This window comes from Streptopelia decaocto (genome assembly GCF_964273445.1).
Source record: "Streptopelia decaocto genome assembly, chromosome: Z".
Taxonomy (NCBI): Eukaryota; Metazoa; Chordata; class Aves; order Columbiformes; family Columbidae; genus Streptopelia; species Streptopelia decaocto.
Window position 1 is genome coordinate 50,639,079 of NC_138657.1, and position 18,602 is coordinate 50,657,680.

The 18,602-nt window shown below is 43.8% G+C and overlaps 1 protein-coding gene across 3 annotated transcripts in view; it reads left to right on the plus strand.

The window, feature by feature from the left end:
• The window catches only part of CSNK1G3 (casein kinase 1 gamma 3), an 87,435-nt gene that overhangs the window by 30,679 nt on the left and 38,154 nt on the right, over positions 1 to 18,602 (plus strand). For all 3 annotated transcript variants that reach the window (XM_082074568.1, XM_082074569.1, XM_082074570.1), the window contains exon 5: positions 2,535 to 2,604. In XM_082074568.1, coding sequence (XP_081930694.1) covers positions 2,535 to 2,604 — 70 coding nt within the window. The remainder of the gene's footprint in view (positions 1 to 2,534; positions 2,605 to 18,602) is intronic.

An 18,602-nucleotide genomic window follows, 5' to 3' on the forward strand; every position in this document is an offset into this window, starting at 1 on the left:
CATTTATTCTTTATTCTTGAATATGCTTTTTAGACTTATTAATAAAAACGTAGTTACAGTGGTGTGTTCTTCATTCTTATGTTATGGTAGAAGATTGCATTTAACATACTTTTATCTTGATTTATACTTACCTCTCTGTCTTTTTCCATTTATCAGTTCACTGCATTTTGCAAAGAGGGATGTGTAGGAGCAAAACAAATTTTGTATGAGGAGCTTATTGTGCTTGTTCTGTCACAAGATTTGTCGAACAAAAGATTGTATTTCCTTTGTGTGTTTGGAGTTCCTGAACAGTCAGGAAGATTTCTAAGCCTCCTTACAAAAATAAGGCAATTCCAGAGGACTGTCAGCCAATAAATGGACTACAAGTACATAGTACTGCATTTTTTTCCCCATTACTCGAGGGAGTAACAGTATTTAATTGGCATCTGCTAGACAGGGTTTAACTTAGTCATTGGTTGGTGTGTAGTTGTCAAGTTAGATTTGTTTGACTGTTTGAGAACATTTGCCTTCTGGAAGCCTGCCAGAGCTGTTTCCTGCTGATGACCGAATGAAGTAGCATTCTTTTGAAAAAGTGTAAGGACATGCCAAAAATTGGAGGGTGTGGTGGTTGTTTTTGGTTTTTTGTTTTTTTTTTTTTTTGTCTAGTTGCATAGATTGAATACATTCAGGCTATTTTTCATCCTTATTATGGGACCATCTTATAACATTGAAAGGTGATTAAATTGCTAAGGTACTATCAATTAAGGAAAAACTATATTTGAATAGAATTGAACTGTCCATAAGCCAGTGTCTTGTCTTGGTATATTCTGTAAACATGGAATTTTATAGACTATTTTTCTCTTAGCAGGCAGAATTACAAGCTTTAATTAGAAACAATGTAGAGAGTGGTATATTTTGTAACTAACAGACTTGTACAATGCTACTGCAGGCAAGCTAGTGGCTAAATTGTTCTGTTTTATAAAGGTTAAAATGTTTCAGTAATTTGCTTCATAGTGGATGTTCTTACACCTCTGAAAGCTTGTTACTGAAGGTTGATAGTTACACTGATTTGTTTAGGTATACAGTTACAGTAAGATATTAAGGGTTATCTGTCTTTAATACATAACAACAAATTTCATATGTTCTTCTCATTAACTATAAGAAAGACCTTTTGGTGGCCCAGTTAGTCTTACTTAGATATTAGGTTTGTGAAGGATCAGCATCTTTTTGTTTTAGAAAGTTCCTGCTCCCTTCTTTGCAGTGAGCTACAGTATTCAGCTAGGATGAATGCTCTGGAGCATAAAAAGCATATATGAAATTGTTTTGTTTGTTTGTAGAAACTGTTACACTGGCCTCTCTTTACTATCAGGCTTCAACCTCTGGCACCCTGGCAAAATCACATGTGTAAATTTGTCCTGACAAGGACTTTGGCTGTAGGACTAGCAGCAATTTGAAATACCTGATTATTTGAGGGAGATTGCTTGAGGAGGAAGACAACTAAGTTTCTCATGATTGCACATTGGCTCATGGATTCTATGTCCTGGATGTGCTACTGGGAAACAACACAGCTTACTAAACTGTTAGCTTCTGGAGCAGGTGATGTGAAGAAAGAGATGAGCACCTTGCCCAAACTTTTCCTGAAAACTGAAATCCAGTGTTATAAGTTATTGCTGTTAAGTGTATTTACAGTCTTACTAATTACGTGCTGCAATTCTATTCGGAGCAGTCAATGTAAGACTAATGCACAGTTAATATCTAGATTATCACTGATGCATTGGAAGATGTTATGTATCACAAGAAACCAGGCATATCCTCTAAAGGTGCTCTACGAAATTACTTTAAGAATCTTAGGATAAAGATATTAAAGTTAGGGCTTTCATTTAGGCTGCTTGTGTGTTCCTGTGCTTGATCTCATGTCACTTTGTTCTATTCGGCCTTACCACGGAACTAAGATTTCATTAATTTATGTAAATTATGTTGGGAAAGAGCTATTCCATCTACAAATTTATTCTGGTGCACTTTTTTTTTGTTTGTTTTGAATTTAGAGTTTAGGATGTTGCCACTTAATTTATACTAAGATGTTACTATTTGGTGGAAGGATTTGGTAGTTTTTATCAAGATCCTAGTAATTTTTTTTTTTTTTTTTTAATGAAGATACCTTTATATTGTGTAGAAAGTGTGTGGAGAGTCTTTTCAATCTGTTAAGCTCTGCATATCAGTGCTGCCTTTTGAGAGCTGCAAGACATATCACCCATGCGCTTTGGAGAGGCAGATTATTTTTTAGCTGTTCTGTTGTGGGTCTGTGATTGGGTGTATATGTTGGACCCCAGTCCCTTGGAGCAATACAAGGTGTGAATGTCCCTATATGCCCTAACTTCACCTGATTGAGGTTTAGGTTTCTTAGTTCATTACCAGTCATTTTGGGTGAAACAATAAAACTTTACATGTGGCTTGGAAACAGTAGGGTTAGTTTGGCTGGTAGTAGGTTAGTGTTTTAGTTTCTGGGCTTTGGCAGAGAGGCTTTGTTTTAAATGTTGTTTTTGTTTTTAAATCAGGAGCCAATGAAGTCGAGAGCACCACAGCTACATTTGGAATACAGATTCTACAAGCAGCTAGGATCTGGAGGTAAAAAGCAGTGTCATGCATTTTACTGTGATGTAATCCAGTATCAATTTTTGACAGAAGTTTTCTGAGTTAGGGGTACAAATCTATTCATTAAAGTGTCTCTAGCTATTTTAAACAGAAAAAAGCCCGATGAAGCAGTGGATTAATGTATACATTTTTCTAGTATTGTGAGATATTTTTGTTCTACTCTTTAAAGTGTGTATATGAAATCCTAAGACTAATAAGTCTTAAATATTACATACTTCGTGTGGATATAGGTGTACCTTAAACTAAGCAGTCTTAGACTATTCCCAGTTTTTCTTTGAATAAACACTATAAATTGCCAAATCATTAATCTATTAATCACATATTTTTATTTAAAGTTGCTATGATATTTAAAGAGATTCAGTTTCAGTTTTACCTCCATTGAAACAACACATATTACTGCTTGCTAGTGTTAAGCCTCTTAAATGCTTTTTAAAAAGTTTAATTTTAAATGCAGTTTAAGATTTTAATTTGTCATTTTGCTCCCTGTGGTCCCTTTATACCCAGAAGTACTCTTATGATGGTCCCTTCAAATATGCAATTATCACCTTTTGCTTTTATAGGTGAACAGTATCTAAAACTTCTCACATAATTTTGTGCCTTTCACAAAACTGTATCTAGTCAGTTAGCAAGACGTGAAGCTTCTTAAACTAGAAAAGTGAGTACAATTTTTCCCTAAATCAGTTATACCCTAGGAAAAAAAACTAATGATGTATTTTCCTTGAAAATGTTCCTTTTACTCCTATAATAGTTTTTCATAGGTCATGTTGTTAGTTTGTTGTTTTGTTTTTTTTTTTTTTACTAATGCAGATGTTTATTGTATAAAATTTACTACTAGTAGTTTTTTTATATACAGGGACACTTGTTTGTTTTTTCTATGAAAGGCAGCTTGGATTTGGTAATGGTGATTTTAAAGTTATGATAAAGCTAGAATAAAATACTATTTAAGCTCAAAACTAATCTCTGAAAGTCAGAGAATACAAAATCAACAGGCCCATACAAATTTCATTTTTTTGCCTTGAATGTGTGTGTTATGATGAATGATAATACTTTTAAAATACTACCTTCACTTTCGAAAATTTGTGATCATATGTTCATTGATGCAGAGACTGGATAGCGTTTCTCTAGTTAGTTAACTTTCAAAATTTTGTATTCTTCTTTAAAGACCCTCTCTAGGGAAATGTCCTTTCGAATACTTTCAATCCATATAGAAGTGTGGTTTTTTTTTTTTGATGCTGTGGTGTGAATGCTCTGCAACCAGGTATCTTTTGAGATAGACAGTGTCATGTCTTGCAAAGACCTATTTCTGTTCATAGATGGAAAATGAAGCTGCAGAATGTCTGTGCAAAGCGTTGAGTCTTACGTGGTTGTGAGTTGGAGAAGGGCACCAGGGCGCAATGTCTATTTTTTTTTGTAAGTAGTTGTGAATCATCAGCGTACACCAGATTATCATTGTGAAATAGCTGATAAGTGGAAAGCAAAGATCTTAATCGCTTAACTAATTAAACATAGCAACCCATAAGTTAGGGACAGTACCGAACTGTGAAAACCAAGGTTTAGATATCTAAAATTGCAAAGGAGCTGTGTAGTGAAGGTAAGAATAAATCCGTAATTACTAGCTTAAACTGCAGGCAATAAGCAATGCTTCTCAGAGGTAGGAACCTGTATGGGAATGTTTCTTGTGAAAAATGTCGTCGCAAATGTAACTTAGTTTAACTTTTTGTTTACTGAGTTAGACTGAGGGACTGTGTTTAATGTAAGAATGTAGGCAAGTCAAAGTTAATATGCTTTAATTCTGATACCATTCAGTCTTTGTAACCGTATTGGTTGGGTGCAATAACTTCATCGCTTTCACTGTTGCCTTATTGAAGTGCTGTAGGGGAGAATAATTCCTCTGATCCTTACATGAAGACAAGGAGACCTTTGAGATGAAAACAAGAAGATAAAACTGATGTGTTACTAACCATCTTCAATATTTATGAATAAACTTGTTATAGACCTCCTCTGATTTCTAGGTAACCTGCTTTTATTCCGAAGTGAAAGCCCCCTTCAGCAGCCATAGAACCCCATAAGCTCTTTTTTGAGTCTTGTTTGACTTTCTCAGGCACCCCACATGACACTGATTTTAGAATTACTGGTTCCTTGTTTTTCTGCAGTACTCTACCTTTTTGTATCTTTGCAGGAGTTGGGCCTTCGAGCCCAGAAAGTTTTGCAGGCTAAGGTTCTTTCAGAAAAAAAGTTGCAGAATTATATAATTTCTGTCCTCATATAATCTAAGACAATTGGTTTTACTTTAGTGTGGGTGTTTTTGTTTTGTTTTGTTTTGTTTTTTTTTCTTTTGGGGACATACATGTTTGCTGTCAAGAGCAGATGTAAAAAATTTTGTCACCAGAACAACTGGAAAACATGCTGGTGGAAAGTTGATGGACCAACCAATGAAGTCAGGTAGAAGCTGATCCTTTCTATATAGAACAGGAGATGCTGAAAGCCTTATGTCAGGTTTATCCATACAGATAATGTTGCTTTATGGGCAATCTACTCTCTTTTATCAGAGAGTAGATTGAAGGAAGAGTATATTCATTATGCATATGGCAGAAGAGTCCATTGTAGGAGGTATAAAAATAGCTGCTATTCCTAGAAGAAATTTGAAGTATAGTAATGTGAGCAATTGGTGGTTTCTCTGATAAGTAATTACTGGCTGTACTAGCAGTTGCAGTTGACTGGAACCTTCTGGCTACTAAGCTACTACAACTCCTTATTTGCAGGCTTTCTTAAACAGGATGAACTAGACTTTTCCTTAGCTGTTTTTGTCCATTGGTACGACACTTCTTATAATTTCGGTGATAGCTTTATGCCCGAGTTTGGACTGCTTCTTTTGCATTTAATGGTATTAAATAGTCTTTCTGCTTGTTCTCCTTGTGTGTACGTGCTAATATGTTTATTAATAACAAGTGATTACTAAAAAATTGTTTGAAAAGCAAATGGTCAAAAGGGAATATTACTCCCTTTCTTTCCCAGTTTTGTAAGCGGAGCCATTATATCGTGTAAACAGAACTTCATTTTTCATAAATATGAACTATTAATTCCACAGGTTATGCTACAACAGACTCATGCTTAGTGTGAAATAACCTGAAGTTTGAGATAAATACCTGTAGCCCTTATGCAGTCCCAGTTTATTTGGCATGGCATGGGGAGGAGTAGAGGGGCATTAGCATGTGAAGGAGTAGTTCTGGAAGACAATGAGGTTGTTTTCCTGAAATATTTAGTTTGCCTCAGTTGATGAGGACTGGGTTAAGGACCAGTTAAGCAATCCACCCATAAATCCATAGGTCCTGACGGGATGCACCCGCGGGTGCTGAGGAAGCTGGCTCAAGTCCTTGCTAGGCCACTCTCCATCATCTTTGCTAAATCGTGGGAAATGGGAGAGGTGCCTGAGGACTGGAGGAAAGCAAAAGTCAGTCCAGTCTTCAAAAAGGGCAAAAAGGAGGACCTGGGTAACTATAGACCAGTCAGACCCACCTCCATCCCTGGAAAGGTGATGGGACAACTTATCCTTGGTGCCATCTGAAGGCATATCAAGTAGAAGACTGTCATCAGGGGCAGTCAACATGGCTTCACCAAGGGGAAGTCATACTTAACCAACTTCATAGCCTTTTATGAGGACATAACCAGGTGGATACATGATGGCAAAGCAGTGGATGTGGTCTATCTTGATGTCAATAAAGCATCTGACACAGTCTCCCACAGCACCCTCGCAGCTAAACTGAGGAAGTGCAGTCTGGATGATCGGGTAGTGAGGTGGACTGTGAACTGGCTGAAGGAAAGAAGCCAGAGAGTTGTGGTCAATGGGGCAGAGTCTAGTTGGAGGCCTGTATGTAGTGGAGTGCCTCAAGCGCCAGTACTGGGACCAGTACAGTTCAATATATTAATCAATGACTTGGATGAGGGAAGAGAGTGCACTGTCAGCAGGTTTGCTGATGACACCAAGCTGGGAGGAATGGCTGACACACCAGAAGGCTGTGCTGCCATCCAGCAAGACCTGGACAGGCTGGAGAGTTGGGTGGGGAAAAATTCAACGAAATGTAACAAGTGCAAGTGTAGAGTCTTGCATTGGGGCAAGAGCAACCCCAGGTTCCAGTGTAAGTTGGGAAATGACCTGTTAGAGGACTAGATGATCTTTTGAGGTCCCTTCCAATCCCTAACATTCTCTGTGATTCTGTGCATAGCATTACCCCTTCAATGAAATAAACGTAAGTAAATGCTCAGTATTTCCATGACCAAGGCCTGTATTTCTTGCAGTGCCATATGTCTGATGGTTGAATTAAGGCAATCTGTTAACCTCTCTTTCTTGTGTCTCTGTTTCCTTAGCTGTGCTAGCAGCTGAGCAGGTGAGGCAGGCAGGCGGAGACCTGGCTTGCAGCAGGCAGGGTGGCCGTGCCCAGTGCCCAGCAGATGAGACTGGGCCTGGCCGCGGGGGGCTGCAGGGACCGGCACGCAGGGCAAGACCCTCTCCCTACACCTCAACAAACCTGCCCGAGCACATGGAGGTGTAGATTGAAAAGGCTTTATTGGGGGGAGCGGTCAAAAGGGCAGCGGCCCCTCGCTGACCACAGTGAGGATCCTTCCCACTGCATACGCCACGTTGTAGTAGGTCTCCTCACGCAGCATGTGCAACAGGAGGCGGTAGAGGAGCTCGGTGTCGCAGCAGGAGGCGTAGAGCACTGCAGCCGCCAGAAAGAAGAGGACAAGCAGCTCCGGGATGACGAAGAGCACGCAGAGCATCCTGTGGGGCAGAAGAGACATGGGAGACCGGGCAGGGTGGAAGCCTCGCAAGCCCTTCTAGATATGGGATAGAGGGAACCCTTCTAGGAGCTCCACAGGCCACCTCCCTGGCCATTTCTCCTTGCTCCCTTGGGCAGGCTGGGACACGAGACTCTGCAAGTCTGGGAAAACATCCCGGCCCAGGGAAAAGTGACGCTGAGCACTTCTCAGCTGCAAAGGCAACAGCCAGCCAGCAGCTTGCCAGCAGCCTGGTTTGTGAGCCCCACCGGTTGGAGCAGGCGTCTAGCCCATCATGCCAGCCTCTGCCCAGGAGCGGGCCCCAGGACACAGGGGACCCAGTGGGGACACTCACTGCAGCCAGTAAAGGAAACCGCGTCTCCTCGCCAGCAAGTCCTTCTCCTGCAGGTCAACACAGAGCAAGGACACTTGTCAAGCACTGCTGCACGGTCGGGACAGACGGAGTTACACGGTGCCCCCGACCTCCGCCTTGAGCAGGAGCGTAGCCCATGGTGGATGTGACCTCCATGGACCCCTCTCCCCAGAGAGACCCACGCTGGCCGGGGGGCAGGGGCTGGCACACGCTCTCATGCTTACCATCTGTTCTTCCACCACCTCTGGCAGCGCAGTCTCTGGCGTCTCGGCCTCCTTCATCTTCTGCAGATAGCTGGGGGCAACAGGGCTTGGTTGGACGACTCACAGACCTCCACGGCCACGCAGGGGTTCCCGTTCCAAACATACGCCACCCCAGGCAGGGATTGGGCTCCCCTGTCACACCCCCACTCCACTGCCTGGCACCAGCATTGGCAGCCCCATCCCTGCGGGTGCTGCGGAGACACCCTGGAGACCCGTATGGGGTGAGGGGCCCAACTCACCAGGCCTCTTCCTCCTCTACCTCCTCTTCAAAATTACGTATTTCCCGACGCAGCACCTGGGAGTCAGAAGAGTTGCGAGTGCCTGAGCCCGCTGTGGCCCCCGCCAGATCCCCCACCCCAGGGCCTGTGGGCACCCACCCGTTTTCCCCCAGCCCTTTCGGCTTTACCTCAGTCTCCTTAATAGCCTGGTGCAGCAAGTCCACCGTCTTTGCATAGCGCCTTTCCTCCTGCTAAACAACGGGTACTTCATGCGGGCGGCTGGGCTGGGACATGGACACCCCCGGCCCTCTCCTGCCCCACGGCCGTGCCCACTCAGGCCTCCTTCTCCCCTCTACCTGCTGCGTCTCTTCTCCTGTTGCGCCTCCCTCCAGACACGCTGCCTCACACTGCTCCTGCAGGAGAGGAGGGCGTGAGGAGCAGCCATCAATCGGGGCACGGGGACACCCCCACGAGTGCACTCCCCTCGCCCATTATCCCCTCTCCCAGCTCCCTTCGGGCACCACCTTTGCCCCCCTCGTGTCCCCTCTCCTTCCCAGCCCTGCAGCCACTGTGGGCAGACAGAGGGACCCCCATGCCCAACTCGGGACGCAGTCCATGTCTGGACACGGTCCTGAGCAACTGGCTCTAGGTGAGCCCGCTTGAGCAGAGGCACGAGATGAGACACCACCACCTCCAGAGCTCCCTTCCAAGCTCAACCAGCCTGTGATTCTGCGAACTCACCTCACACTGGGCCAGCAGAATCTCCAGCTGCTGGAGCACCTGCTGGCAGTTCTCGTAAGACGCCGCCACAGCAGAGTTCTGCAAAGAGGAGCCGCATGGAGTCATTGAGCCCCTGACACAGCCTGAGCTGCTGCAGCTGGGGGAACATGGGCAGAGGAGGGGACACTGACCTCCTTGCTCAGCAGCCCTTCGCTTTTCTTCAGCTTCTCCTGCTTTGCCTGCATGGGGAAGGGAGGGGTCAGGGGCTGAAATCTCACAGCCCCAGCCCGCGGCGACAAGAGGACAACTCCACACGTACCAGTGTCCCCCGTTGCCTTTGAGTCATGGGAGAATCCTGAACCAGGCACTCCTCGAACATGTAAAGGTCTTCCTCCAACATGTTCATCTCCACTTCCTCACTTGTGTGTCCTGAGACTGCAAGGTCTGAGGGACACGGCTGTGGGCACTGTTGGGCACAGACGTAGTTGGGGACGCTTCCCAAGAGCACCAGCAGTCACGCTCTCTCGCTCACAGGACACGGCCACACACGTTGCACAGTCAGGGAAGCCCAGGGCCTTCCACTGCACAGCAAACACGGGACAGGTCGTTGGCGACTACTCTCCAAACTCCTGCCCCGCAGCCGCGCTCTCTCGCTCACAGGACACGGCCACACACGTTGCACAGTCAGGGAAGCCCAGGGCCTTCCACTGCACAGCGAACACAGGACAGGTCGTTGGCGACTACTCTCCAATCTCCTGCCCCACAGCACCGAAGTTCTCCTCCGGATGCCTCCCCACGTCGGGGAGCAGCCCCTTTTATTGCCGCCAGGGTGCCCATGTCACAAACCCACAGTGTCATCGCCGTGACATGGCCAGCGTTGCCCATTGTGACATGGCCCTCCCCTCCGCGGGGCTGGTGCCAGAAGCAGATTTGGGCTCCAGCTGCGGCCGCAGGAGGAGCAGGGCTTCCCTCGCAGCACCCACTCTTAGCACACAGGCGGGAGTGAGTGCGGGCGCCACGTGTTGGCGTCTCCCTGTGGGCTTTGCCTGTTCCTTGACCAGCCGGCCGCCTCGGCTCCCCAGCCGGGGCTCAAGCAGGAGCCAGGCTGCGCATGTGCTCCCAGCCGGCACCTGCAGACGCTCACACACACGTGCGTGCACATGTGCGTGGAAGAGCACACCGTGTGGGCTCCAGCGCAGGGCTCAAGCATCCAGCCCCAGGAGGGAACTACAGCTCAGGAAGGGGAAAAATCAAGAGTGGGGGCCTCTTCTCCCGCGTGCACGGAGCCTGTGCTCTGGGGGTTTCTCTCTTGCTCGGAGAGCCGCAGCCGCTGCCCATGGGGGGACGGCAGGAGGAAGGTGGGGCACCCGGCAGGCAGGCAGGGAACCCCGTGCTTCAGCTGCGGCCCTGCCAGCGGCTGCGTGCAGCGGCGCTGCATTCGGCAGGTACAGGCCGCGTCGCTCCGGCCTCCAGCCAACAGGGCCTTCCTCCTTGGCAGCCAGTGCTAAGGGGAGGAAAAGAGGCACCAAGACCTCAACTCTGCATAAGAACAGAGCAGACTTCATGTTGCTCAGAGAACTACTTAGTAAGATTCCCTGGGAAGAAGCTTTTGAAGACATTGGGATGCTTTTTAATTGCCACCTACTGAAAGCACGGGACTGGGCAATTCCAAAATGCTAAAATTCTAGCAGGAGTGGCTAAAAGCCAGCTTGGTCAAGCGGGGATCTCCTTCTTGAAATGTGGTAAAAAAAATAAACGGTATGATGTCGTGGCTGAGACGGACAAACGACATAGACCAAGTTCTTCCAGGATGAAAGTAGTAGGTGCCATTTATTGCCACGAGTGCGTTTTTATACAGTTTGACCAATTCGTGTGTCTCTTCGCTATTGGTGACGAGTTACAGCAGTAACATCTCACTGGCTGATTTTGCTATCATCAATGTTACTCTTCTACTCCCTTCTCTCTCACGGATACACCTTAATATCTCCGGACACTCCTTTACTCCCATCTTTCTCACGGGTAGGCCTTAATATCTTCAAGGCTAATTTCTGTTCCCATGCCCTCCGTCAGGGAGTCCACGCACCCACTGTAGTGCCCCACAGTATGGTCCGTGGACGACAGGTCAGGCGTCGTGGGAGGAGTACAGAGGTGCTGCTCACCTCTGCAGGGAGGAAACTCGTGCAGCCACAGCTCAATTGGAATTGCAGCTGGCCAGTAGTGTCCGGGACAAGAACAAAGGCTTTTGAAAACATGTTAATGGCAAAAGGCAAACTAGAAATAACCTTTGCCTGTTACTCAGTTAGCATGGTCACCTTATTAACAGGGACATAAACAAAGCCAAAATGTTTAATGCTTTCTTTGCCTCAGCCTTCAACACCAAAGATGGACTTGGGGACCCCATAGCCCTGAGTTAGAGAACCACGGCTGCGAGAACGATTGACTCGCAATCAATCCGGAACTTGCACAGGATTCGCTACTCCAGCTAGAGGTCTGCAAGTCGATGGGGCCTGATGGGGTTCTTCCAAGGGCGCACCAACACACGCAGTGTGGGGAATAACAGGAGGAGTTAGAAACCTGTGCTCAGGCAGGAGATTATGATCCGGTGGCATTTACAGATCCAGGGTGGGACAGCTCACATGACTGCAGTGTGGTCATGGGTGGCTATGTCTTTGTCAGGAAAGGCACGCCAGCAAAGCGAGGTGGTGGAGTTGCTCTTTAAGTGAGAGAGCAACTACAATGTATTGAGTAGTGTCCTGGGGCAGATGAGGAGCGAGCTGAGAGTCTGTGGGTGAGAATCAAGGGGCAGGCTGGCGGGGGTGATACTGTTGTGGGTGTGGGTCTACAGGCCACCAGATCAGGACGAGGAAGTTGACGAGGCATCCTATAGGCAGACGAGAGCAGCCTCTGAATTACAGGCCCTGGTCGTCGTGGGGGATTTTAACTACCCTGATGTTTGCTGGAAGCCAGTCAGCCACAGTCCAGGAGTTCTTTGATAATAACTTTCTGATGCCAATGGCGGAGGAGCCGACTAGAAGAGGAGTGCTGCTGGATCTCATCCTCACTAACAAGGAGGGTCTGGTTGAAGCGGTAAAGGTTGAGGGCTGCCTTGGCTGCAGCAACCGTGAGATGGTGGAGTTCTGGATCTCATGTGGCAGGAGCAGAATAGCAAGCAGAATCGCAACCCTGGACTTCAGTAGGGCCAACTTTGGCCTTTTCAAGCAATTGCTAGGGGAAATCCCCTGGGCAAGGGTACTTGAAGGTAAAGGGGCCCAAGATAGTTGGTTAGCATTCAGGGACTGCTTCTTCCAAGCTCAAGATCAGAGCATCCTGACACGTAGGAAGTCAAACAAGGGAGCCGGGAGACCGGCTTGGTTAAACTGGGAACTGCTGGGCAAACTCAAGTGGAAGAGGAGAGTTTACAGATCATGGAAAGAGGGGTTGGCCACTTGGGAAAAATAAAAGGCTGTTGTCAGAGGATATAGAGAGGCAACTAGGAAAGCTAAGGCGTCCTTAGAATTATAAACCTCAGGAGAGGGATCAAGGGCAACAGAAAGAGCTTCTTCAAGCACATGGCAGATAAAACTAACACTAGAGGCAATGTAGGCCCACTGATGACTGAGGTGAGTGCCCTGGTGACAGAAGATACAGAGAAGTCAGAGCTACTGAATGCCTTCTTTGTCTCTGCTTACACTGCCGGAGGCTGTCGTGAGGAGCCCCGTACCCCTGAGGCCCCAGAGGAAGTCAGGACAACAGAGGAGTTTGCCTCAGTTGATGAGGACTGGGTTAGGGAGCAATTAAGCAATGTGGACACCCATAAATCCATAGGTCCTGATGGGATGCACCCGTGGGTTCTGAGGGAGCTGGCTGAAGTCGTTGCTAGGCCACTCTCCATCATCTGTGCTGTGTCGTGGGAAATGGGAGAGGTGCCTGAGGACTGGAGTAAAGCAAATGTCAGTCCAGTCTTCAGAAAGGGCAAGAAGGAGGACCTGGGTAACTATAGACTGGTCAGCCTCACCTCCATACCTGGAAAGGTGATGGGACAACTTATCCTTGGTGCCATCTGAAAGCATATCAAGTAGAAGACTGTCATCAGGGGCAGTCAACATGGCTTCACCAAGGGGAAGTCATACTTAACCAACCTCATCGCCTCTTATGAGGACATAATCAGGTGGATAAATGGTTGCAAAGCAGTGGATGTGGTCTGTCTTGATTTCAGTAAAGCATCTGACACAGTCTCCCACAGAATTCTTGCAGCTAAACTGAGGAAGTGCAGTCTGGATGATCGGGTAGTGAGGTGGACTGTGAACTGGCTGAAGGAAAGAAGCCAGAGAGTTGTGGTCAATGGGGCAGAGTCTAGTTGGAGGCCTGTATGTAGTGGAGTGCCTCAAGCGCCAGTACTGGGACCAGTACAGTTCAATATATTAATCAATGACTTGGATGAGGGAAGAGAGTGCACTGTCAGCAGGTTTGCTGATGACACCAAACTGGGAGGAGTGGCTGACATACCAGAAGGCTATGCTGCCATCCTGTGAGATGTGGACAGGCTGGAGAGTTGGGTGGGGAAAAATTCAGTGAAATGTAACAAGTGCAAGTGTAGAGTCTTGCATTGGGGCAAGAGCAACCCCAGGTTCCAGTGTAAGTTGGGAAATGACTTGTTAGAGAGCAGAGTAGGGGAAAGGGACCTGGGGATCCTGGTGGACAGCAGGATGACCATGAGCCAGCACTGTGCCCTTGTGGCCAGGAAGGCCAATGGCATTCTGGGTGTATTGGAAGGGGGTTGGTTATTAGGTCGAGGGAGGTTCTCCTCCCCCTCTACTCTGCCCTGGTGAGGCCGCATCTGGAATATTGTGTCCGGTTCTGGGCCCCTCAGTTCAAGAAGGACAGGGAACTGCTTGAGAGAGTCCAGCGCAGGGCAACGAAGTTGATGAAGGGAGTGGAGCATCCCCCTTATGAGGAGAGGCTGAGGGAGCTGGGGTGACTGAGGGGTGATCTCCTTAATGCTTATATATATTTAAAGGGTGAGTGTCACGAGGATGGAGCCGGACTCTTCTCAGTGACAACCAATGGTAAGAGAAGGGGCAATGGGTACAAACTGGAACACAGGAGGTTCCACTTAAATATGAGAAGAAACTTCTCCTCAGTGAGGGTGACAGAACGCTGGAACAGGCTGCCCAAGGAGATTGTGGAGTCTCCTGCTCTGGAGACATTCAAAACCCATCTGGACACATTCCTGTGTAACTTCATCTGGGTGTTCCTGCTCTGGCTGGGGGATTGGACTAGATGATCTTTCAAGGTCCCTTCCAATACCTAACATTCTGTGATTCTGTGAAACATAATATCCCTTTTTCTTTCTTTTCTAATGATCTTGTGACTCTAGACCATTTTTCTAATTATTATTTTCTGTAATAAGAGTCTTGGTGTTCTATCTCTTGAATGCCATGACATGGAAGATGTACTTGAGTGTAGAAAATTTGGGAGATCTTTATAGGTCTCCTTCCTGAAAGACCAAGGCAAAAACAGACATTAAATATGATAGATGCGCAGTTTATATACACAGGACTTTTGAACTTAGAGCATTCTTTAATAAGAAGTACTTTTGGCCTCCATAAAAAAGAATTAACATATTGAAACTGTATTCCTTTGGAGAGAATCTGTTCATAAATAAGTCTCATCTGTGATTTTACTCTGAAATACGCTTTTTGCTGAGCATGCATGTGAGCATGCAATAGGTAAAAAATGTGAAGAATCTTTCTTAAACAGGAAACATTTTGTGGACTTTCGGAATTTTTTTGAAACATTTTTAATTATTCAGGGGAACAGGTCTGAAAGTTATTAAAACTAGTTTTAAAATTGGTTTAAAGATGTGACTTATTTTAGTTGCATCATTATTTAACTTTCATTTAAGTTTTATATACCAATAGAGATTTTCATGAAAACTGGTGTCTCTTTTCTGCCATAGTTCTGTCTTTCAGTAGCTGTGAGCATACTCTCCTCATGAAGTTAGAGATCATTTAGTCAGTATGCAGAAATTTCTAGTGAACTGAATGAGCAACCTACAGGTGGAATTTAAACTATCCAATAAAATTTTAGTCAAAAGTATTTTTTCTTAACATCCACGTATAAGTGCTAACAAAACTGATATATTATGATAAATGGAGTACTACAAATAAAACTATAGCTGAATTCTTACCTGAAATTACACTAAGACTTTTGGAATGAATAGAAAACAGTTTTGTATTTTTTATTGATTTTTTAAATTAATCTTGTACACTGCCAGTGTTTCTCCTTATGCTACAAAGATGAACTGTAGATGTATTTCATGTTCTATACCCATAATTCAACTGCACCTGGATTCAGTGTGCTTTCCTACTAGGAGGATCCAAGGGAGGGGAAAAATCAGTATCTGGCTGAATTTGAGTATTGGGCAGTAAAGCTGAGAATTCTTTTAATGTGGGATTTTTGAATTTAAAAGCCTTATTAGTGAAACATTTTAATTTACTTTAAATTACTTTATTTCTTTGACAGGTAGGTATGCTTCAGTTGCCTTTTGCAATAAGGAGTCCAGTGTACATATTAAAATAAGTTCTGTATTGTTATGTGTTGATGGGCATGAAAAGTATTCAGCTTTTATTGTCTGATTTTTCTAATGTCTCTTAGTAAATCTGTGGGTCATGAATCATAACAACTGGGAGTCTTTACAAGTGAAAGAGGACTCTTTTGTACTTACCCATCTGACAAGTGGAACCAGAGGATGGCATATGGCTCCTGCTGTTTAACCTGCCATAGTAGAGCTTGTGTCTGCAGTACTGCTGTTTTACGAAGAACAATCTGTTACTGTGGTACCTGTCCTTAGCAATCAGGGGTATCTGTTGTTAAATTCTAGTTTTTCATTTGAGTTCTGTTTTGAAAAAGACAAAGATCTGTTCATTTGTAGGTTATCCTACATTAGAAGCTGCTGTATTAACATTTCAGAGAAGGCAGATGTTCAGTATTGCTAATGGCATTTTATTTAACTTCCGTACTTCTGTTAATTAGCTCAAGTTCAGTTAACACTTCTATTCTTAAAACTGTCAGTCAAACACTTTACTTGCAGGGTGGCTGTTGGCCAGTGCACGTGTAAGATACATATTTGTGTACTATGGAAAAAAGTGTTGTAATTTAAAAGGTTATGGCCAGTCTGAAATGAATGCTAAGTATTGCATTCTGTGCATAACAAACTTTTTTGTGTCTTGGTACTAGCAGTCATGTGGTAAATGCACTCTGCTTTGCTATCTAAAAGTGTATTTTGCAGTTTTGAGGTAATGAGAGCCTGCCTTAGACATAGCAGAATCATCCTACTCGGACAGTAGTAATGAAAAAGTTACTGTTGGATTAGTGGTTGAAGACGGTTGCAGTGCTGGCATAGTGTGATTTTGGAAGGTACAGAAACTGGTAAATACTGTCAGTACAAGAACAAATCTGTGTGTAATCTTTACAAGATTGGATATTAGGGAAAAGCTTATGCACAGGAAGGGTTATCAAGCTTTGGAGCAGGCTGCTCAGGAAAGTGGTTGAGTCACCATTCCTGGAGGTATTTAAAAGACACCTAGATGTGGTGCGTATCATGTCTTATGGTTTCAATTCCCTTCTCAATAGGTAGATTGAAACTTACTTCCTAGATTAATATTCTGCCACATCATGAGGAAGTATCTCAGTAGCAAGTCCTATTGTAGTGCTAGACTTATATCTAGACTAATGTGACAAATGATCATTTTTGTTTGTGGCTCTTATAGAAACAACGTAAAATAGCTTACCCCATTCTGTATTTTTCAAAATACTTTGGGATTGTCACCCTGCACTTGCTGCTTATTGTAGGGTAAAAATGATGGAAGTTAGCAGGATTCGAAGTGAGTTTAAAAAGATGATTTTTACAAGAGTACTCTAATGTGATATATGTGCAAACCTATTAATTAATTGAATGTTTCCACTATTAAGTAAAATGGTAATAATTTACTGAAGCTTCAGATTTAAACATATAATTTCATTTCTAAAACGCATTATGTTTCTAACAATCAGTAACAATGGAAGTTGAAGACAAAATGCCTAGCTGTTAGCTACAGAGATAGCAAGTAACTCAGTTCAGGGTAGTGTTAGTTTTATGTATGTAAATAATGTTTTATGAGTTCTTATGTGTGTATCTTTGAGTTGTTTCACTTCATAACCTGTCCATTTATTTTGCTAAAAGTTATTCAGTATAAATCCAAAGTGATTTTTTTAGTAACTTCACATGAACATTGCTTTGAGCTATAGTCTTAGATGGGTAACTGAGAATTTACTCTAAAACTCATTATTTTACATTTTTTTAATTAATGCTGTCCTACTTTATTACTTTTGTAATACTTTGGTTTTGGCTATTATGTAGGAAAATAAACAATCAGCAGTTAGTTGAATCTCAAATTCAAGCAGTTAGTTTTTTATTTCAAATAATAAAAACACAGGGCAGGTGAACTTAGCAAGTCATGCTCTGTGCTTGATTTAAAAATTTGTTAAAAGCACTTAACCTGAATCAAATGATTAATCTTTTGACTCTAGGGTTATCTGTTCATAGGTACTGCTAATCTCTGTAATGATGACTGCTGTGGTTTTGTTGTCAGTTGTTTGGGGAAAAAGCTGACTCAGTTTTGAGTTCTGTGGCTGCTGATTAAGAGGAGGGTTTAGCTGCTCAGTTGTTAATGTGAATATACTAGTATTTACATTTAAGTGAACGAACAATGTTGATAATTGCAAATCTATTACTTAAGTAGAGTCCAACAAAACCTATAAGCTTAAGTGATAAGAAATTTTGTGGGCAGTTTTTCTTGTTTTATATGAGTCCTTTCTAGCATTTGGCTTAAGGAAATATACAAAATGTTCTCAATTTAAAGTATATTTTTTTCCCTAGAATGAGTGCAAAAGATCTGGTAAGAATGGCAGCTGCATAAATTTAAATGTAGCTTATAGGTGCGCATGCTAATGTTTCTGAGAAACAATAATTTCTGGCCATAAAAAGGAATTGCACTGATGTTGGAATGTGATGTCAAACACAGATTTCAGAGTCAGTGATTTTTGGATAAAATATAATAGATAGATGAAACTGTGAAGAAAGCTTGATGGTAAGGTTCACAGAACACAGTGAATGCTGCATAAATGGATATTTGATTAAATAAGGCTTACAATAAAAATGCATATCTGTATTTTAGTAATGTAAATAGTTATTGGATCAATTTTAATAGAAAAAAATTACAATTTCTTAGATTTGTAAATATATTCTTGTATTTGTAAATACAAAAAGTAGTCCAAGTGTTGCAGTGTATGCCTCCAACATGGCATTTCAGCAGTGCTGAAATCACATTTCTTTTATAGTGTCTTGTTCCATGTTTAGAGTTCTACAGTGCATGGATGAGCATGGTTTCAGTAGCTATAAAATGCTACATTTCCAGAAATTATACTGCCCTCTGTCTATGCTGCATTACTTCAAGTCAAAAACCACATATGACACTATTCTGGATTTTGTAATTGCTTACTATCAGAGGATTCTGGCCAGATTCTGTAGGCTTAGTAGGGCATACTTGTATTTGTGGCAGGTTGTTGAATTGTCTTGTT